General features: G+C 42.0%; 1 protein-coding gene across 1 annotated transcript in view; it reads left to right on the top strand.

Moving 5' to 3' along the window:
- The window catches only part of LIX1 (limb and CNS expressed 1), a 66,054-nt gene extending 43,603 nt beyond the window's left edge, over positions 1-22,451 (top strand). The window contains exons 3-6 of the mRNA XM_061424461.1: positions 3,890-4,030; positions 7,123-7,218; positions 16,285-16,362; positions 18,570-22,451. Of these exons, the coding sequence (XP_061280445.1) occupies positions 3,890-4,030; positions 7,123-7,218; positions 16,285-16,362; positions 18,570-18,857 (603 nt within the window). The 3' untranslated portion in view covers positions 18,858-22,451. The remainder of the gene's footprint in view (positions 1-3,889; positions 4,031-7,122; positions 7,219-16,284; positions 16,363-18,569) is intronic.
- Positions 22,452-22,737: the final 286 nt, after the last annotated feature.

Here is a 22,737-nt window from a genome sequence, read left to right as displayed (position 1 = left end):
GACAAGCAGGAATAGTGTTGTGGTTAAAAATCTGGGCTTTCAAGTCTGACAGACAGGGGGTTTAATCTTGCTTTGATAATTTTTTAAGTTGTATGACTTCGGGCTATATAACCTCTGTTTTCTCAAGGGAAAAGTAAGGATCACAATAAAATAAACCTTACAAGATTGTGGTGATAACTAAATGTGACAATCGACATAAAACACTCAGCTTGTGCGTGCATGCCAAGTCACTTCAGTCGTGTCCAACTCTTTGGGACCCCGTGGACTATAGCCTGCCAAGCTCCTATGTCCATGAGATTTCCTAGGCAAGAATATTGGAGTGGGTTGCCATTTCTTCCTCCAGGGGATCTTCTGGATCCAGGGATCAAACCCACGTCTCTTACGTCTCCTGCATTGGTAGGTGGGTTCTTTACCACTAGCACCACCTGGAACAGCTTAGCTCAGCACACAGCAACAAGGATTATTATTAGTGAGCTCTGCCTCAAGGAAATGGCAACCCACTCCAGTATTCTTGCCTGGAAAATCCCATGGACAGAGGAGCCTGGCGGGCTACAGTCCATGGGATTGCAAAGAGTCGGACACGACTGAGCAACTAGGACAGACAGACCTCAAGGGTGGGCTGAAGAAGTTCCCAATTACCTGGTGGGAGCAAAGCTTCTGTGTTAGCTATCTGTGGCTGGGTAACAGATCGCCACAAAACTTCTCATTGTCTCACTCTTTGTGAGGATCAGGGATCTGGAAGCCGCTTGGTTGGGTAGTTCTGGCCCAGGGTCTCCCAGAGGTTGCAGTCAAGCCTGGAGCCACAGACATCTAAAGGCTTGATGGGGTCTGGAGGATCAGCTTCCAATCTCCCTCAGAAGGCTCTTGGCAGTAGGAATCAGTTAGATTCTTAGCATGTGTACCTTTCAGTAGGACTACTCACAACACAGCAGCTCACTCTTCCTAGAGAGAAAGCAAGTGCGACCGGAAGGACCACAGTGCCTTTTATAACCTAATGTCAAATGTGACGTACCATAGCTTCTGCTGTATTCTGTTGGTCACACAGACCAACCCCATACAGTATGGGAGTGGGCTGTACAAGTATGTGAATACCAGGAGGCAGAGATCACTGGGGGTTCTCTCAGAGGCTGGCTACCCCCACCTTTAAATAGTTTCCTGAGCAATGCCACAGATGCTCTTTTTTTTTTTTTTTTTTTGGCTTTAATTTTAGAGCTGAGAGGCTTTGAAATGATTATAGTTGTTTATAATCTACCGGCAAATGAAAGGCATCCAAGCATCAAGATAAATGTCTGAGTGGGGTCTTCTAGCCTCTTGAAAAACATGTGGCTGCACATGCTGAAGAAATCCACAGCTGACTTTAGTAAAACCTTGACTATTAAATATTCCAGCCCTGCACTTTCACAAAGTGCAAAGGACAGAAGTTGTCTCTCTGTGTTAACAAGTAAGAATGTTAGCGGATAAGTCATGGTTTACAAATCTGTATTTATGATTGGGGTCTGGCTGACAAACAGCAAGAATAAACCATACAACCTGGGGAGTCCAATTCCAGCAGGAAGTTGCTTTGAAATAACATCATACTTCATTCACTCCCCAAATGATGTCTTTGACGACCAGTTTGGACACATCAATAAAACGTCCTGTCACTTACCATATTTTATTTTCTTGCAGCATTTCCCACTGTTTGATGGTAACTCTCACAGTGCCTGTGCTTACAGCACAATCCACACTCTGATTTAGATTTGCCAAGCAGATTGCTTTTGGCCAAATTTCTTGTCCAAACACAGGTCCTTACAGTTTGAGAGTTCCCACTAAAAGATCCCTAAAGAAAAATATGCAGTTTTACTGGCTCGGATTTGTAGCTCCAAAATTTAAAAGAAAGCGGCTGGTTAACATTATAGACATTTTGAAGTACTTGTCTTTCAGAAATGCAAAGAACAATAGCAAGGAAAGCCTTTGATGGCTCAGAATTTATTTTATTTTATGTACTTATTAATTGGTGCACTTTCTCCCCCATTTTAACCAAAGATTCTGTACATTGAAACAATAAAATAAGTAAAGACATGTGTCTTCTTTAAAAATCCCGATACTGGTTAAGTCTCAGAGTCCTTTTCCATGCTTTCTGGGTAAAGGCTTTTTCTGTTCTCTCAGCCCTGCAGCACTTTGATCTCAGAAGCAGTGCCATTTGGTTGTAAATGTATGTGGCGCCTTTGATCTAGTACTTAGCTGGTCTTATTTAAAATAGATAGCTTCTTTTATCTAAGTCGTGTTTACTAGGTCTCGCTCTATGAAAGATGGTTTAAATTGCTATTATTTAGATAGAAAGTTATATAAAGTTTCTTAAGAGTGCCCAGATCTGAATCTAATTCTCTAAATTCTAAAACCCCAACGGCATTATTATATGTTTCATACAGCAAATTCTTATTAAAATGAGCTGCTTTTACAGATGTCAGGTAATATTTGCAAAAACTCTGTTTGCTTTTTAACAGGGAACTGATTTTCCAAAGAATAATAAACATATCCTACACTCGGGCAAAACGAGTACTCTCAGAGCGCCTAACTAAAAGGCCAATTTTCCCCTCTGCAATTCACATATTAGTATATTTTTCTATTACTGGATTATGAATACAACAAAGGGTATATTGAAATGGGACTTTTAAAAATTAATAAGTGTATATCTTAAATTCTCTTCTTTAAGAGGACTTCTTAAATACTTTGTCAGTCACTTTAGTGATGGGTGCTTTCAATTTCCTAGGCTATATTCAATTATTCATTCAACAAACTATGTTGCAGGTGCAAAGACAGAGAGAGATTAGGTCAAAGACTCGGCCCTTAGGTTGCTCACAGCCTGGGGTTGGGCGGCAGAGCGCTAGTAGACAATTACACCTCAGTGTGGTGTGTGCCTCTTATGGATGCTGGTCTTCCCAGCCTGCAACTGGGAGTGCTCAGGGAAGGTCTCCTGGAAGAGGCGGTACCCAAGCTTTAGTGAAAGACTACTGACTCAGAATTCGTATCCTGTACAAATATTTCCAGCCAGATCCATAACTGCAGAGACACCTCTCCCAGTCTCCACAGCCCTGGTTTAAGGCAGCTGGCCTAAACCTTGAGAGGTCCAAAGCTTGAAGGGCGTTGCTGCCTGAAGCGACCTGAAAAGCTTATAGATTGCCATCCAACACTAAAGAGCAAAAGCCCAAACCATCTTTCACAGAAGCCACTTGGTCCTAATCTGAAAGTTAAAAACACGTAAGCCTGAGGTACTCTCATAGAGTGTTACCACATTCTGAGTATTTTCAGTGCTTTCTCTATATTAATGAATTGAGCCTATCCTCAACCCTACGACACAGGGACCACTATTATTCCCATTTAGAGAGGAGGAAATTGAGGCACAGAAAGACAAGTTTGTCCCTGGTTTTTCAACTAGTAAGTTCCAGAGTTGGAATCGGAACCCAAGGAGTCTGACTCCAGAATATATGTTTTTAATTATGGTATTAAACGTGTCTCCCATTTTCCTTCGTTCCTTACTTTCTTTTCTCTGAAATAAAGATTTGAGGAGGGCCCTGGTAATGAGTGCAATCACTGAGCACAGAACAGTTGCCATTATTACTTTTGTTATTATTTATTAACAGAGCGTGAAAGCCTCTCGTACATAGTAGGCATTCAGTGACTGTGAAATAACACTAAAACATTTGAAGACTAACCAAGACATTTGCATGGGCTCTGGGGCTGCAAGAAAGTCTGCATGATTATCAAGGGGATTAGCAATGGCTGTGGAAGAATAGATGCGGACAGTAAATGTATAAATAGAAATAAATGTCCAGAGACCCATTGAGTTGGGGCGAAATGATGAGATGCCAGATTCTTTAACGACTCCTTTTCTCCTTCCCTTCTTAAGTGCTGCTTAAGTAGAGCTGAGGCCAGACGGGATGCAGCTAAAGTGGCCCTAATCAACTCCCTCTTCAACGAGCTGCCCTCTCGCCGGATCACCAAGGAATTCATTATGGAGAGTGTGCAGGAAGCAGTTGCCTCCACCAGCGTGAGTACCCACCAGGGAAGGGGGAGCTGGCTATACTGCGAGTACTGAGGCCTTTGAATCTTGGGAGATGCTAATGTGTACAAGTTCTTTAAGAACTGTGCAGGTTTGTTTTGGTTTTTTTTTTAACCCATTAAATCATTAATTTTCAGCAAAAAGAGCACTTAGATTGAAAATCATGATACTGGGGCTGTCTCCCTAGCCATGTCTCAGCAAGATTCTTTAGCCTTCCTGGATCACAATTAATCACGCTGTCTATCAAAGTGGATCGAATTATCCATCTTGATTTGTTTATTTGGGTATTTGCTGTTTGAGGAGCACTGATTCTTTTAGGGCCTAAGGATGCATGCAGTTGAATACCACTTTAACCTAGACATAAAGAAGTTCAGTTTTTCCCAAACTTGACTAATCATAAAAATTATCTGAAGCGCTTGTTAAAAGTGCCAATTCCCCAGCCAGCACGAGGTCCTGCAATCTGTGTTTTTAAGGAAATACTAACTGCTTGAAGTGAAGTGAAGTGAAAGTCGCTCAGTTGTGTGTGACTCTTGGCAACCCCATGGACGATACAGTCCATGGAATTCTCCAGGCCAGAATACTGGAGTGGGTAGCCTTTCCCTTCTCCAGGGGAATCTTCCCAACCCCGGGATCAAACCCAGGTCTCCCACATTGCAGGTAGATTCTTTACCAGCTGAGCCACAAGGGAAACCCACTAACTGCTTAGCTATGAGAAAAGCTGTATGCCTAATATTTGTTAGATGTTAGAGTTATCACACTTAATATCGATTACTTTATTCCGAGAGCTCGGGAAATTTCTGTAATAGATGTAATTAAATGAGAAGTACTTTGAGAGCCAAACTATGTCTTAGATATTTAGACAGGACATTTTCTCGCCAATCTAGGAGTAGATTATTTGCCCCATGAATTATTTGGTGCTCCTGATCCTTGTACCTCCAAACTATAAACCATTTTTACCACGGAGGAAGCCTTGGGGCTCACCTGGGGCAGGCATCTCCCTATGTGTCCTTAAAGTGCAGAAACCAAAGGGCATTACCAAAAGTGCAGAAACCAAAGTGCATTACCAAAGAGATAAGCTACCTTCTGCTTCGCCTTTAGCATGGATCAACCCTGAGATTTTCACTCCTGCTTCCCTTAACCTGACTGTGCAAGTCAAGGTTCTGTCATTCTGGAGAAGCTACTGATAAGGAAGGTGACATTATCACACCAGCTGTGACCTTTTTGGCTGCCTTCTCCCCTCATAAATGCTCTTATCACACAGAGAAGCGATGAGGGGGAGAGCGGCAGGGACTGAGAGTGGTTGTCCTGGCAGAGAGACTTCAGGGAGCTCTGGTCTGTCTCTGCTCTGAGGATGAAAGGAAGCCTTTATTTTTCTACCCTGTAAATTTCAAGTGCCTTTGAGGAAGAGAAGTTAGGAAAATGATGCCTGATTTATATGTGTGGAATTTACTCAGGAGCAGGGAGGGGTCCTCAGTGTAAATGTAATTTATCATTTTTTTTTCATGGAAATTTCTAAAGAAGGAGAATATATATGGTTCATAGGCTTCTGGATGGATTTCCTCTGGGATATTTAAAAAGCCAACATAAATATTTCGGCAGTAGTGTGTTAATGTTATTGCATTCAAAAGCTATAAATTTGCGGCTATCTGAGGCTGGCAGCTGTTTGCTCAGTCTCACAAAGCCATTGCCCACCTTCCCAGGAATCCAAGGCCATGGGATATTGAAGGGCAAGCCTCAGTGCCATTCCAGAGCTCATGTTAGCTTTTTTATTGCCACTCCCCATAACCAAATATTGAAGGGGAATTTCATTTTTCCCCATCACCCACCCACCTTGTTTCTTAAAGATTAAGTGGCCCAGAATTGAAAAAATATAAACCAAAATCCATGTCTCCAGGTTGAACACCAGCCTATTATGAAAAGTTCCCATTGAGAATCACCGTGGTCAAACATCAACGTGAATCAGCCATAGGTGTACATATGTCCCCTCTCTCTTGAACCTTCAAATTAAAAGATAAATAAATTAAAAAAAAAAAAGAATCATGGTGGTAAAATATGAATGGTCCATACAACTGGAGAATTTTTTCCCTGTTAATTACATAATTTGCTTGGTGATCATTAGAATTCTATGAAGCAAGTCAGCATTTCAAGATTTCAATAATGGATGAAAACAGCCTCGAAGGGCAACCATTCATTCAGTTCAGTTCAGTTCAGTCGCTCAGTCACGTCCAACTCTTTGTGACCCCATGAACCACAGCATGCCAGGCCTCCCTGTCCATCACCAACTCCCGGAGTCTACCCAAACCCATGTCCATTGAGTCGGTGATGCCATCCAACCATCTCATCCTCTGTTGTCCCCTTCTCCTTCTGCCCTCAATCTTTCCCAGCCTCAGGGTCTTTTCCAGTGAGTCAGCTCTTCACATCAGGTGGCCAAAGTATTGGAGTTGTCGCTTTAACATCATCCCTTCCAATGAACACCCAGGACTGATCCCCTTTAGGATGGACTGGTTGGATCTCCTTGCAGTCCAAGGGATTCTCAAGAGTCTTCTCCAACACCACAGTTCAAAAGCATCAATTCTTCAGCACTCAGCCCTCTTTATAGTCCAACTCTCACATCCATACATGACCACTGGAAAAACCATAGCCTAGACTAGATGGACCTTTGTTGACAAAGTGATGTCTCTGCTTTTTAATATGCTGTCTAGGTTGGTCATAACTTTCCTTCCAAGGAGTAGGTGCCTTTTAATTTCATGGCTGCTCATTAGGGTGGCATTAATGCCACTACCAACAAAAACGCTATAGAGACGTGGGAATTTCTGCTTTAGTATAATTATTCTTTTTGAGTATATAATCAGTTAACATTCTAATGAAAAGCTAGATTCAAATTGACTTCAAAATCCTCTTCACTTAGAGATGGTGAGATTAAGGCTTTTATCCCGAATCAGCTGGACATGGTTATAAGGTGCACACCTGAAGGGTTAGAAGCACAGGAGTTTCACCGTGGGGCCACAGGATTCATTCATGACCCCCAAAGAAGAGGAGGAAACATCCGTGACGCTTTCCTTTTCTGCTTCCTTCCCAAGGGCACTTTGGATGATGCAGACGACCCGAGCACCAGCATCGGAGCCTATCACTACATGCTGGAGTCAAACATGGGGAAGACCATGCTAGAGTTTCAGGTACCTGCCACATGTTTATTTTGCTACACAGCCCCTAGAAGCCTGGGGGAATGCCAGTCTTATCACAAACAGCTCTTTGTTTATTTGGGTCATTTTAATTTAACCCTCTTAGAATCCAGCACTATAACTCTCTTTTAGCAGCACTGCAGTAGGCTAAAACAAACAAGTCAACAAGGCACGATCTTTGCTTCTTCAAAGAAAGTAGAAGACTTGAGCTAAGAAACAGGTAGTGAACATTACCATCTTATGACCCTGTTAACACTTTACCAGCTTTTCAGTATAAAGCTCCCCTTTAAATCAAATCAAACAGCTTGAAATACTGCTCATGACCGTTTGGTTCTTAATTTTCAGAAGTTATAGATGAAGGTGACTGCAATGTATATTAAATAATTTCCCCATCCGTTATGGTATTTTTGTTAAACAAGATCTGCCATCTCCTATCGTTGAGTAAATAAAAAAATTTAGCAAGCTCTAGCTGTTTTCATTCCATGCTGACAAGCAATACCAGAGCTAAGGAACTATATTACCTGTTATTTGTAAATTAATTATATTAGTAGTAAGAAGAAGAAGAAGAATAGCTTACACTCATCGGATGCTTACCTTGTCTGGCACTGTGCTAAGCATTTAACAAATCTTACCATAATTTAACCTTTATGGTAAATGTATGAGTATTTATTATACCCATGTCATCACTGAAGGAAGTATGTCATACAGCTTAGTAAATGGCACAGCCTGGCTTCAGACCCAGGCAGTCTGATTTCTGAGTTCATATTTTGACTATTATCCTATACTGGGCTTGACAGACAAAAATTCAATAGTGGTTGAGAATGAAAAGTATGCTCTCTAAAAAATTAAATTTGAATACAGTTGACCATCCATATACATCAATGCTACTAAGAATCAATATGCAGTGTTATAATAAGGAGACTTTTCCTCCAAGATTTCTATTATTTTAGGTTAGATTCCAAGAAGCAATCAGAATATAAAGTTTTATGGGCAAAAATGTTCATCGTGGTATAATTTACAGTGGTGGTGTAGCTGAACCCTAAAGCCAGCTTTCAGATACCATCTTTGGTACCTTTCAAACTCTTTTCCGGATTACAGTGCCACAGCCACTTCTCAGGTGGATATGTCCGTCCTGCCCATTTTAAAATTCATTAATTTCACTCACCACTCTCTTGTTTGATTAAAGCAAAATCGCTCTTTTCTCATCCTTTCCTAGGAAGATCTCAGTCATCCAGATTTCTCCTTAAGCAGTTGTGGTCTCACTGACCTTTGATGTTGCTTGTCTTGGTTTGCAAAAGACCCTGAAGCTCACCTTCTGGTGTAGACAGCGGCTTGCAGCAGCCAGTGGTTCTCAGCCCTGGCTGGGGAGTGGGTTCGGCTGCCCACCTCTAAATCTGTTTCCTCATTTGTACATAAATCAGGAAGAATAATAGTAGCAATAATAGCAGTGCTACCTCACTGTGTCATTGTGGAGATTAAACGAGACTGCATAGGGAGTTCAGAACGGTTCCTGGCATATGGCAAATGCTCAGTAAAAAATGACAACTGATAGATATATATTTCTGAAGAAGGACTGCTTTACTTGAAATGCCAGAGGCTACTGGATGGACTCCCCTGACAGCTTTATCTAACCTAAAGTCTCCAGAAGAGGACAAAGTAGCTTCCCAGCAATAAATGCTTCAGGGCCCTGCGTCTCCTGCATTGCAGGCAGATTCTTGGCCAACTGAGCTATGGGGGAAGCCCTGCTATAGAATACAAGAGTGAAACTGGCAAGAGTCATTTTTTATATCCCATAACAATCTAAAGTCAGAGGAAACATGAAAGGGAGGCGCATGACACAAGAGAAGGAACACAAACTAAAACAAATCATACAGATCCAAGAGCCAAGCCTGTTCTACCACTTGTCGCCTGTGAACTCAGCCATTCTGAGACTCAGTTTTTCTCATCTACAAAATAAGAATCATGATGTCCACTGTGTAGACTTTTTGTGGGACTTATACAATGTGGCATTTATAAAGCATTTAGCACAATGATTCCCTAAGAAAGAAATCATTTATTTTAATTTCTCCTCTCTCCCTGACAGAAGAATATTGTACTTTTTTTTTTCCTTACAGAATGAGTGTTGCCTGGCCAAGAACATGGTAGCTTGTATGGGATTTAGTAACTCTTTTCAGAAAAATCAAGAATGATTTTTTTTAAATGCAGTGGGTTAGTCTGCCAAATATAAGGAAGGCAAAAAAATTTTTTTTTAATTTTTAAATTCTGTCCAAGTACTATGAAAGGCTGTACTCAACCACCTTTTAGTAATACTTTTTTTTTTTAATTGCCTTACGATGGGCTGCATGTCTTCTGTGTGGTCTGCGTAGTAAGGTATTTAAGAATGTGAAATAATAATTTGACTCATATTGTGGAAATGCTTCATAAATTCTTGTAAAGGAGGCTGGGTGCCGGATGAGAGACAGAGGTAGAGGAAGACATGAGAGCAGGAAAAATCCAAACTCCCTCCTCCCAGTAGGGATGCTGGCAACCCACAGGGAGGGCCATGAAGTACATCCCTCTTCCTTCCTCCAGCCCCAGCTTGCCTGCTGGTTTCCTACACATTCCTCCGTGGCCTGGGTTAAATGCGTCAACTTGTTTCTGCTCATAATGGGAATTGACCACAGGCCTGGGCTGTCTGCAGTCAACACAGCAATTCAGTCCCCCTGGTGGGTAATAGATGTGTGTTTGTATCTAGCTACGGATGACTATACAGTCTAAAAACAAGCCTGGTGTCTCCTGACTGCCCTCAGGCTTTCCAGGGGGGCCTTTAAGGAGGCAGAGCTCGGAAGAAACCTGATCGGCTTCTGCTTACCTTCACTTCGCGGGCGGGAGGCTGGGGTGCCTGCTTAAGGTAGCCCTGCCTCTCTCCGTAGGGAAACTGCCTCATGTTTGCAGGGGTGGGATGGCGGCAGCTCTAGCCACTGGGTCTTGTCAAGGTCAGATTCAAGGCAGACTTTGACTGAAGCTGGTTAATACATTTATTCTGAAGCCTAATGCAATCCAAAGATGAGCTGTTTATTTACATCTTTGCTAAATTCTCAAGGTTGCCTTTTAAAACCTCATCCCATAAACAAATTTCCTCTTAAATCCATTCTCTTGGGTTGGGAGATGGTGCCCACCTGCTTTTCAAGTTCTCCATTTACACTGTTTGTTTTTCTTATTCCTGATGAATCACAGAACCAAGCCAGTCTCCCAGACAGAGTTCCAGAGAGAAGCAGTGTTCATTTTCTCCCTGCGAAGTAGCTGGGAGGCCACACATCGTTTCTCGTAGGAGGCAACACCAGGAAGCTCTGTGAGGACAGACCCCAGTTGTTGTTGGGTTAGATTTAATGAATCTAATGACATCTAATTTAATGACAACATGAACCAGAAAAGCTGTAGAACAAAAGCTACAACTCCAATGTTCCTGAAGAGAAAGAAAACACAGGACTCAATTCACCATTTGATTTCGAATTTACTTATGGGGGCTCCCTGTGGCTCAGACAGTAAAGAATCTGCCTGCAGTGCAGGAGACCCAGGTTCGTTCTCTGGGTCAGGAAGATCCCCTGGAGAAGGAAATAGATTCCCACTCCAGTATTCTAGCCTGCAGAATTCCATGGATAGAGGAGGCTGGTGGGCTACAGTCTATGGGGTCACAAAGAGTCAGACACAACTGAGCAACTGCTGCTGCTGCTGCTAAGTCGCATCAGTCGTGTCCAACTCTGTGCGACCCCATAGACGGCAGCCCACCAGGCTCCCCGTCCCTGGGATTCTCCAGGCAAGAACACTGGAGTGGGTTGCCATTTCCTTCTCCGATGCATGAAAGTGAAAAGTGAAAGTGAAGTCGCTCAGTCGTGTCCGACTCTTAGTGACCCCATGGACTGCAGCCCACCAGGCTCCTCCGTCCATGGGATTTTCCAGGCAAGAGTACTAATATTTGGTAAAGGGAACTGGCTACATAATGTATGGGGCCTGGTGCAAAATGAAAGTTTAAGGCCTTTTGTTCAAAAATTGCTATGAATTTAAAGATAGTAAAGCACTAAACCAAGCTCAAAGCCTGTGTGACTGCACAGATCACAAGCTCGTGAAACTGCCCTTGTCCCTGACACAAGATCCCCAGAACAGCCCAGACTAGGGTAAGAAGAGTCAAGCATTCAACTGGGGTACAAAATTTAAAGGAGCAACAAAAATTCAGTAATCAAGGCAAATAATATTATAATGTAATACATTTAAAACTCAAAATAAATGTGCAAAAATCTATGACAAATGAAACATCCAAATTTTAAATAAAGATAGGATTTAAATAACAGACCCTGAACTTATGCGACTCACCTTAAGTCTTGCTTCACTCACCTGGCCCTAGTCTTAACCCCACCTCTAGGCCAGCTTCTTGTTTATCTGTAAGCCCATGGAGAGGAGCCAGGCTTCTAGGTCAGCCTACGTTACAAACACAGCTCAAAGACTTCAGTGAGGAAGAAGCAGGACAGATAAGCCCACCAAACAGACTTCATTCAAAATGATAGGGCTTCAACAAGTAGAAAACAAGGCTGAGAAGACCAGGCAGTGAGGAGTCACGGGAAAACTAGGAACTGAGTCCTCACAGAAGCCCACAGCCACCCTCTCCTTGCCAGTCTTTCATAATGCAAGGATTTCCAATGGCATCAATGATAAGCACGCAAGGATTTCCTGGGGTTGAGCCAGGGTTCACACAGCTTCAGGAAGGTCTGAAGATAGCGAACTTGGTCAGTTCAGGTCAGTTCACTCAGTCGTATCCGACCCTTTGCGACCTCATGGACTGCAGCATGCCAGGCCTCCCTGTCCATCACCAACTCCTGGAGTTTACTCAAACCCATGTCCATTGAGTCGGTGATGCCATCAAACCATCTAATCCTCCGTCGTCCCCTTCTTCTCCTGCCTTCAATCTTTCCCAGCATCAGGGTCTTTTCCAATGAGACAGCTCTTCGCATTAGGTGGCCAAAGTATTGGAATTGCAGCTTCAACATCAGTCCTTCCAATGAATATTTAGGACTGATTTCCCTTAGGATGGATTGGTTGGATCTCCTTGCAGTCCAAGGGACTCTCAAGAGTCTTCTCCAATACCACAGTTCAAAAGCATCAATTCTTGGTCATGGGAGGGGAAATAAAGAAATGGGACAGGGAGAATGTGGAAATATTTCAGTATACTTCATGTAACGATGGTAAGATCTGTTATCCTCCTCTAGAGAGGAGGGCAAGCACTATAGATCAGGACACAAAGTAAGAAGGTAGAAAGAAGGTTATCTTTCCTAGGGGATTTAGGAACAAGAGCTGCAGGGAAGAAGAGGCAGATGTGTTACTGCAGAGGAAAGAACTGCTTGATGACAGGATAGAAATTTAGACAAACCAGAGGAGGTGAGGAGGATAATCCTCCTCCTGCAGGCGAAAACAGTCCAAGTCTCAGTGGGGAAGTTTTATGAGAGGGGTAGGTTGCCAAGGGATATGAGAAAGATTTCCAGTTCTGTTCACAGAATTGTGAGTTCCACAGTGTTAGGAGGGTTGCTGAGTGACACAACAGAAATTTATATGGATGAGGGGCTTGGCACAAAAATAAGAATGAAAGCTTAGAGGACATTGGAGGGAAAATACATTGTGAAGGCGGGACAGTTATCAAAGGATGGAATTAAGAGCTCTGTTAGCAATAGGTTGTTTCTCAAACTGGGCCACATGGATACAAGGACGATGCCAGGAGGGTTACTGAAGTCACAGAATAAACTCAATACCTCTTTCTGGGTTGTCGACATTATGTGAAGATTGCAGGATGAGGAAAGGAGTGGAGTGGCATTCGTTGTCTTCTTTAAGGAAACAGACATATACAATAAAATGCAAAATTTAAGAGGAGTCTTACAATAAAACATTTGTCAATATTGTCCCTCCTGTAACACCACGGAGACTGCTTCATATCAGAACCTAAACAGCGTTCCTATCCATTTCTTTTTATGTCTGCAAAGCATTCGGTGAGTAGGCCTGAGGGTATAGCAAGGAGGGAAACACAAGTTTACCTTCCTCAGCCACTGGGGTTATCTTGGTAAAAGGCACAGTGGTGGGAGCCAGATAGATTATGGATTTGGTTGGGAACAAAAGATTCTCACTTTCCCAAAGCAGCACAGTGCTGTGACAGAGTGGAAATCTGGAAGGGGGCAGAGAGAAGTGGAGAGGAGCCATAAGAGGGGTGAGTTCCCCTGGCCCTGGACCCAGGACCCTGGGCATGCAGACATGGGGTCAGTGTGTGGCTCAGCTGGTGTCCATGTCAGATTCTAATTAATGGAAACACATGGTTCTGTCCTTACCAAGGTCTCTGTCTGTTCTTGGGCTTCCCTGATGGCTCAGACAGTATCTGCCTGCTGTGTGGGAGACCTGAGTTTGATCCCTGGGTCAGGAACATCCCCTGGAGAAGGGAATGGCAACCCTCTCCTGTGTTCTTGCCCGGAGAATTCCATGGACAGAGGAATGGTGGGCTACGGTCCATAGGGTCACAAAGAGTCAGATACAACTGAGCGACTAACAAAGTGTGTTCTTGTGGTGCTTACCGTGTAGTAATACATATACAAAATCCTAAACTGAAAAGAAGAAAGGCATTACATTCTAAGGGCAATTTAAACATGAGAATAGTGCTATTCAGACATGAGACATTTAGACATGAGAATATTTATTCTGATGATCTTATCTCTTTAAATTTTACCTCATAATTTCAAGGTAACTGTAATCTCATACTGAGCTTATGTCTCCAGATTTCATAGTGAAAACGTTTTCCAGAGCAAGCAGACATAAAGACAATAAAAGTCCACTTTTTTTTTTTTTTGAATGGGCATAGACATCTATTCAAATGTTAAGCTTTCATAACTTGTCTCATCACCAGGAAGTTCCTTAACTGTATTGTTATTTTCCAATAGGTATGTGGCTGTGGTTTGTACTACCACTAATCCACTGTAGATGTTTCTCTGATCAAAAAAGAAAAAAAAATGTAGGTAACTTCAATGCTGCTGCTAAGTCGCTTCAGTCATGTCCGACTCTGTGTGACCCCATAGACGGCAGCCCATCAGGCTCCCCCAACCCTGGGATTCTCCAGGCAAGAACACTGGAGTGGGTTGCCATTCCTTTCTCCAATGCATGAAAGTGAAAAGTGAAAGTGAAGTCGCTCAGTCGTATCCGACTCCTACGGAAGACTGCTAATCCTAATCAGATTGGAAAAACAAATTCTTCAGTATGTTGAATACATGTTAGCTTGCACTCGGTATCATGCAGGGAAAGGATGACGCTGACAGAAAGGCTAAATGCTGTGCTCAGCCCTGGCCGTTGAATGTGAAAACTGTGGGTGGCTTTAATATTAATTCATCCTTATTGGTCATATTTTAAGGCATTTTCTTGACTGAATTTATAAACTCAGGGGTATTTTACAGTTTCTGTAGTTTGTCCATTATATGCTCTATATTTATTTTTTGGCCTGAATTTTTTAAAATTTAAATTATTTTCATATGGCATATTGTCACTTGGTTCAAAGCTCAAAAGGTACAAATGAGTGTCAGAGGAAAGTCTCGCTCCATTTTTCTCCCCAGAGGCGACTCATGTTGCCAGATTCTTTTGTATCTTGTCAGAACTCTTCTAGGCATTTATAAGCAAATATTTATAGGCATCTTCTAATTCTTTTTTAATCAAGTAGTAGCACTCAGTATACATGTTGGACACCTTGCTTTTAACAACACCACACAGAGACTCTACATTAGAACGAGAGAGCCTTCTCACCCTTTGTGATTGCCTTGTATTTACTAGGACGACCATGTTGTAAGGGAGGAAGAATCATTTTCTTTTTTATCCTTCTGAATTCTTAGCCGAGACTCCTGTAATGAAAGACAGATTAGGAAGAGAAAAACAGAAGTACACCTCACGTATGTGTGAGAGATACCCACGGAAAAATGAGGACCTCCACAAGGTGGCTTAGAATTCAGGATTAAATACCATCTTAATACGGAAGGGAGAGGGGGTGTGGGCCTCTCAGGAAAGCGCACGTGCGCCTTCTCAGTTGCTCAGTCATGTCTGAATCTTTGCAACCCACGGACTATAGCCCATCAGGCTCCACCTGGTGCTCTGCCCGTGGGATTCCCCAGGCAAGCATACTTGAATGGGCAGCCATTTCCTCCTCCAAGGGATCTTCCCGACCCAGGGGTCAAACCTGTGTCTCTTAGATCTCCTGCATTGGCAGACAGATCCTTTACTGCTGAGCCACCAGGGAAGCCCCTCAGGAGAAAGGAGATAATCTTTAAGAAAGATGAATTGATCCTTAAAGGAATAGATAGGAGATATGATAGAGACAAAGTTTGGCTGAGCATGGAGTGGACTTCAGTTTCTACTTCTGTGATAAGAGTCAGTATACCCTGGTTGATAAAACTTCTGGAGAAGGGATTTATACCAATCAAGTTCCTTTTGGAGGATCTGTCTTTTGGGAGATAAGGGGAGTTCAGAGAAAGCCTCTTCCTCTGCTTGCAGTTTTTAAGTAGTGATAGCTCAAAATAATCAATATACCAAAGTTGCATATTTGGGGGTGCTATATTATGCTACACTTCAGGATTTAACCATTCCTTTTTGTAACCATTTCATTTAACCATTCCTTTAAAAATGAACATTTAAAATATTGCCAGTCTCAGGCAGTTTTTTTTTACATGATGCAATAAATAGCCTTGCCTACACATTATTCGAAGATGTGCTGGTATATTTATATAGCTTCCTGGGTGTAAAATTGTTACAGCATATGTGTTTACACTGTTGAGAGGTATTTGTCCATTATTTAATAGTTCGTGCCAAATATAGATAAAACAGAGGAGGGAAGGAAAAACGCTCCAGAAGCCTACGACTGTGGTATTTGAAAAGTCTCAAAGTGTTCTGACAGTACTGTGTATTCCATTTGCCTGATATAGTTGGAGTTAGGGTTATGACCTCTTCAGCAATCACTGAGGCACTTTCTTTCACATTTCTGCTTTGAGACTAATGACAAACATTTGGGTTTTATAGGAGCTTATGACCATTTTCCAACTATTGCACTGGAATGGAAGCCTCAAAGCCCTTCGTGAAACAAAATGTTCCCGACAGGTGAGATTTTTCCAATAAAAAGCAGGTTTGTGTTGTATGGCATCTTCCACTGAGGTTCCTTTATTTGAATTTTTCTCTGTTTAGCACCTTATTTATTAAAAGCAGAGGAGAGATATATATATATGCTGTGCTTAGTCACTCCATTGTGTCCGACTCTTTGAGACCCTCTGGACTGTAGCCTGCCAGGCTCATCTGTCCATGGGGATTCTCCAGGCAAGAATACTGGAGTGGGTTGCCATGCCCTTCTCCAGGGGATCTTCCCAACCCAGGGATCAAACACAGATCTCCCTCATTGCAGACAGATACTTTACTGTCTGAGCCACCAGGGAAGTATACGTATACTAACATGTATATATGCATATGCTAACATATATATGTAATATGATGTGCACATAACTATATGTGCAACATATAAGTGTACTAACATATACATATATATATATATATGGTATATCTCTATGTGGTATCTCTCTCTCTGATATATCTATCTAGATTTACATCTAGATATATCAGTCTGGTTGCATCAGGGTCTGACTACACACACTAAGAAGAATGTCGGCTGGCCATAGGACAGATTTAGACACCTGTACTGAACGCTAGAATGGAGGGATCAGTAAGACAGATTTCGTTCCTAAGTCAGATACGGCATCTACTCCATGCAGTGTGCCCCCTCCCACTCTTCAAAGCAGAAAGAAATGTGAGTCTGCGCCGCCTCCAAACCTCCTCACCGAGAACAGGTAGTTATTTATAGCAGGAGGATTCTTCTCACCCCCACCAAATGTTCCCAGTGGGTAACAGAACTGATTATAAAGGTGGGAGACATGGTATTTCCATCACTTCAATTTTTTGTTTTTGTTTTCTATAACTTCAATTTTTTTTTTTTCAGTCACTTCAGTTTTGGGGTTTGGAAGTTCCTTCTTTATTTTTCAGAGACAGGGCCTCACTATTTCTTAGCCATCTATGAAAAGCATCCTGCCCCCTTTCTTGTGGCAAAGGCAAGCCCCTCCCATGCACTTAATGGTTCTCACCCTACTATCACTGAAGATTTGTTCTTCCTTTATCCCACTAGATTTCGAGGATAGTAGTTTATTTTTGAGAATTTGCTAACAGGAAGTTGTATGAGGAGCACAGCCTCTACTAGGCAGCAAGATGAAGGCGGATGTAAAAGTTTTCCATGCGCTGCTGCCTCAGGAGTTTTTGTTCTTTGCCTAGAAAGCCTGGCTTTCAAAATGTCAAAGATGCAAAAGAAATGAGTAGCTGACAATGGCTTTGGCTATTTTTTTCTTTTCCTTTGATTTCATAAAAAGCCTTTGAAACATGCCGAGTTGGTTACAAACACTTTTCCGTGATTGTTTTTAATTTGTTAAGGTCATAAATAAATACCATATGTTCTTGAAAATAAAAATAAGCAACACATCCAGTCCACAAGGTCTTTTTAAAGAGCGTTCATCAAACTTATACATGACATTACAGTGTACGGGCGAATTTTAAACACGAGAATTGGAAGATAGTGACTAATTTTGCATTGTCTGCAGAAAGTAAGAGACAGTGCACATAAAGTTACCATTATGATATCAGTGATGATAATACCTATCTTCCATAATTGTTAGGGTCCTTCCCATAGTGACTGTGAGCTGTTTAGTCTGTCATCTTCCTTATGCTAACAACACAGCAGGTAGGAAGCTGACTCTCCTGGTGTCTAAGTCTTGTCCTGACTCAAAGCTTCCTGTTTTCTGCAGTGGGTGTGACCAAACCCAGTTCTGCCCAAATCCTTCTGAGCAGTTGTTTCCCTCTATCTTGCCAAAGCAGCTAATGTTGGGCAGAAGGATTATAAATAAATGAGGTAAAGCTCATACTAATTGTTGTAACAATGCAGTTTCAAAGGAACATATATTTTCCAGTGAGGTTAGAGCTCTGTTCTGTGAATAAATTTAGGTCATTCCTGGTGGCAGTGTTTTGATTCAACCTGGAGGGACCTTTACTTTGGGTACCAACTTAAGTCATTTTGATCCTTTAAGAGGTGTGTCCTGGGGTTGGGCTTCCGTTCGTGAACATCAGAGAGGTTTGGTTGTCGGTAGAACCCCCATGGGTGTTTGTGTGCTGGGTTGGGGGGTGGAGGCACAGGAAACGAAGTGTCAGCAGGCCATGAGCCCAGGTACTTTTGTTGCTCTTCACTGATGCTCTGGACCTTGTCTCTTGGTTCCCAGGAAGTCATCTCCTATTATTCCCAGTACTCCCTGGATGAAAAGATGCGCAGCCACATGGCCCTAGACTGGATCATGAAGGAGCGGGAGTCGCCGGGAATTCTCTCCCAAGAGCTGCGAATGGCCCTGAGGGAGCTGGAGGAAGCCAGGAAAGCAGGACAAGAACTACGGTTTTACAAAGAAAAGAAAGAGATCCTGAGTTTAGCCCTGACGCAGATCTACAGTGATCCTGACGCTTCTTCACCCAGTGATGATCAGCTGAGCCTCACGGCCCTTTGTGGCTATCACTAGCAAGACCAGGTCCCAGCTGCCCCCAAGGTGGGCAGAAGCCAGACTCTCCCATGAGGAAGCTCATGGAGAGGTTTGGTCATCAGAGGCTTTAGCACTTCCAGATGCTACGTGAAGGCGGTAGTAATTCTCCTCACTTATTCCATGCACAGTATCTCAAGAATAGTAGGACCCTTATAGGACCCAACGTCCCCCTCAGTGCGATTTCCCCATCGCGTTCTCAATAGTTCCACCTCAGGCCAAAAGGATGAAGACGGGATTGTTTGGAAAATATTTCCCAGGCCTGGCTTCAACCTAAAGCCTGGCTGACATGTGCCTTGCTGGATTACGTATGTTGTTTCAAAGAAAGAACCAGTGTAGCAACTCCGAAAAAAACACCAGCCAGGACTAGGGAAAGTAGCATGATAGCAATTAAAAAATACTTGGGATTAAATAAACAATATGGATTATTTTTTTAAATATCCAGGAGTCAGAGTTTCTTCTTAAGCTTTGTCAGCTGCAAGATCATTTATACTCCACTAGGTGTAACATACGGAGAAGGCAATGGCACCCCACTCCAGTACTCTTGCCTGGAAAATCCCATGGACGGAGGGGCCTGGTAGGCTGCAGTCCATGGGGTCGCTAGGAGTCGGACACGACTGAGCGACTTCACTTTCACTTTTCACTTTCATGCATTGGAGAAGGAAATGGCAACCCACTCCAGTGTTCTTGCCTGGAGAATCCCAGGGACAGGGGAGCCTGGTGGGCTGCCGTCTATGGGGTCGCACGGAGTCGGATACGACTGAAGCAACTTAGCAGCAGCAGCAGCAGGTGTAACATAAAACTTCAGCGGGGATTTTATCTGGACATCCCACCGTCAAAGATTTTGAAGTGGTAATGGTATGAAAATACTATATAAGTGTAATGGGGCTTAAATTGTCATTGTCATATTTTTTAAAGCCCGCTCTTCCATGTGGGGATAAATGGCACCCAGGGTAGCACCTTACTTGTTTCCCTCAAGAAGAATTAATATCCAGTTTTTGTGAGTCCTCAGTCATGTGCATTTTTAATTTGCAAACAGATGAAGTGCTTTATTTTTATGTCTGCCACCTCAGTCATATATCTATACTGGGGACAGTTACTGGCATTTCTAAGACGACAACGTTTTGAAAAATCATTAGCATTTAACAGTACTTATATTTACATTTGATTTGTTTCTCCTGCATTAGAGAAAAGGAATTGTTAATTGTCTTTGTTGTTGTTCGGGAACTTAAGGCACCAGTAGCTCAGATGTAGTGTCACTTTCCCGTTTAAATTACTGGACTCTTCTCTAAAGGAGGGACAAAACATTGCCATGTCTCTTTTAAAATGGCTCGGGTCAATCAACTGATTAGAAAACCAAAAGCAAATTGAAACCATTTTTACGGTTCTCCGTCACTCAAACTTAAGAATGGCAGCAGTGCCAGTTTTAAACACTTACACGTAGTTCCTTAGTTTTAACCCGGGATGGATTATCTTGCATTTACTCCAATGTCAAATTTAATAAAAACACTTTTCTCAGTTTTCAATAAGATTTCCTTTTCTTCCTGTTTAGGCAAATGCGCATTAACTTTCATGAAAGCTGAAACCATTATAATTACACTAATGTTTACAAAAATGTGATAGTTGTAGCTTCATATCTAAATATCTACAATGCTAATTGTCACTCCTTGAATCCCCAAGAAACTGTATACTGAGCATGTATTTTGGAAGTAGCCTTATCAATAAAACTTAACTTCACACATCAGATTTCTCACCCCAGGGAAAAATTTAGCTATATACCTTCCCTACTCAAATGTCTTGCAGACATAATACTATATAATATTAGATACATTTTATTTAAAATATTGTTTTAACAAAAAAAATCACATCCCTCCCCCATGATGAGGCTTAATGCCACCTAGAAGAAATTCCCAAATAGAAATTAGAATTAATATCTGTAAGTGAATACATTTTAAAATTAAATCGCATCCTATTTAAAGTAATGTTTTCAAGAAGTCATTACTCATTATCATTTCAGAAAAGATACAGCTTCCCGTGTTAGGTGTGATGAAAAGTAGGTACTTCTGTACTGCATTTGCAGTCTTTAACAATGACCACCTCAGGCTGACATTATCTAACTAGATGCAGGAACAGGAATCGGCTAGAAAATATTAAATGTAGTCTCTGCCCGGCAGTTAGAAAAACTGTACCAATTCCGTACACTGGAAGCAGAGGCTCTGGCTTGGCCACTATCAACTTTTCCTGGCTGGTCAAAACTGCTCACTCTTCCCGCTATGGTGTGGGAGTTTCAGCAAAATAAGCAAAAGTCAGAATCTTTGCCACTCCCTTTGATGTTCATTTATCACAAATCAGTATCAGCTAAGACCTAATGTCTGTCGGTGTATCCCATCAGTTCAGTTCAGTTCAGTTTAGTCGCTCAGTCGTGTCCGACTCTTTGTGACCCCATGAATCGCAGCACGCCAGGCCTCCCTGTCCATCACCAACTCCCGGAGTTCACTCAGACTCACGTCCATCGAGTCCGTGATGCCATCCAGCCATCTCATCCTCTGTCGTCCCCTTCTCCTCCTGCCCCCATCCCTCCCAGCATCAGAGTCTTTTCCAGTGAGTCAACTCTTCGCATGAGGTGGCCAAAGTACTGGAGTTTCAGCTTTAGCATCATTCCTTCCAAAGAAATCCCAGGGCTGATCTCCTTTAAAATGGACTGGTTGGATCTCCTTGCAGTCCAAAGGACTCTCAAGAGTCTTCTCCAACACCACAGTTCAAAAGCATCAATTCTTCAGCGCTCAGCTTTTTTCACAGTCCAACTCTCACATCCATACATGACCACTGGAAAAACCATAGCCTTGACTAGACGGACCTTTGCAGGCAAAGTAATGTCTCTGCTTTTGAATATGCTATCTAGGTTGGTCATAACTTTCCTTCCAAGGTATATCACATAAACATATGTAATTCTGGCCTTGAGACTAGCAGGGTTGAACAGCAAAGTAGACTATTATTATTTTTCATTTTCTATATCTTCTCAATAACACACTGTGTTGAATGGGCCTGGAGTGGAGGATTCTCTACTTAAATATATAGAACCCTGGGTTCTAACATTTTGTGGTTATAAATTCTTTAAGAATCTGATAGAAGCTATGGACCTTATCCTAGGAAAACAGGATGAAACAATTACATTCAAAATTACACAGACTGTTTCAGAGTGTATGTGAAACTCCCCAAAATCCATACATTGCTCTGTTGAAAGGACACCCAGTTTAAAACTCTTAATTTTTGCATATCTACTTACAGTTTCTTAAACTTTTCAGCAGGGCTCCAACATAACTCAGACATAGTCCCATTAACCTGTCTCTGAGACAAATGTCATCATCCTTAAATACAGAATTGCACTGATTAAAAAAAAAATTAAAAATTAAAAAAAAAAGAATTGCACTGATTTGTGACAAGAGATAGTTTAATTTTCACAAAACCCAAATACCCCAGATTGTTATGAAAAAAACCGCTTAAAGAAAATTAGTCACTTAACTTGTATGAACATATCAGAATATCACAGATTTAATAAAGTCATTGTTCCTCTAATGATCAGAATTTGGTCGTCCATTTGTTCAATATGTTTGCTGTTACATTCATTCACCTGTTTCTAGAAAAGGAAAAGAATCAAGCCATAGATATTCTTGAAATGCTGTACCCACATCAATGATAAATCTTATCAGCTAGGTCTCAGGAAAACAAGAAAGAAAACATAAAAGCTTAACACCTTTCAATTTCTTTAGAGAAAGTTTTTGACATCAGGAGCATTGTTGTAGTTGACTTAATCTCTGAAATACTTTAGAGGGTTCTCAGTTCTGTCATGCCATGCCTCTCT

The sequence above is a fragment of the Bos javanicus genome, chromosome 7 (genome assembly GCF_032452875.1).
Source record: "Bos javanicus breed banteng chromosome 7, ARS-OSU_banteng_1.0, whole genome shotgun sequence".
NCBI classification, from domain to species: Eukaryota; Metazoa; Chordata; class Mammalia; order Artiodactyla; family Bovidae; genus Bos; species Bos javanicus.
This window is presented reverse-complemented; position numbering and strand designations above follow the sequence as displayed.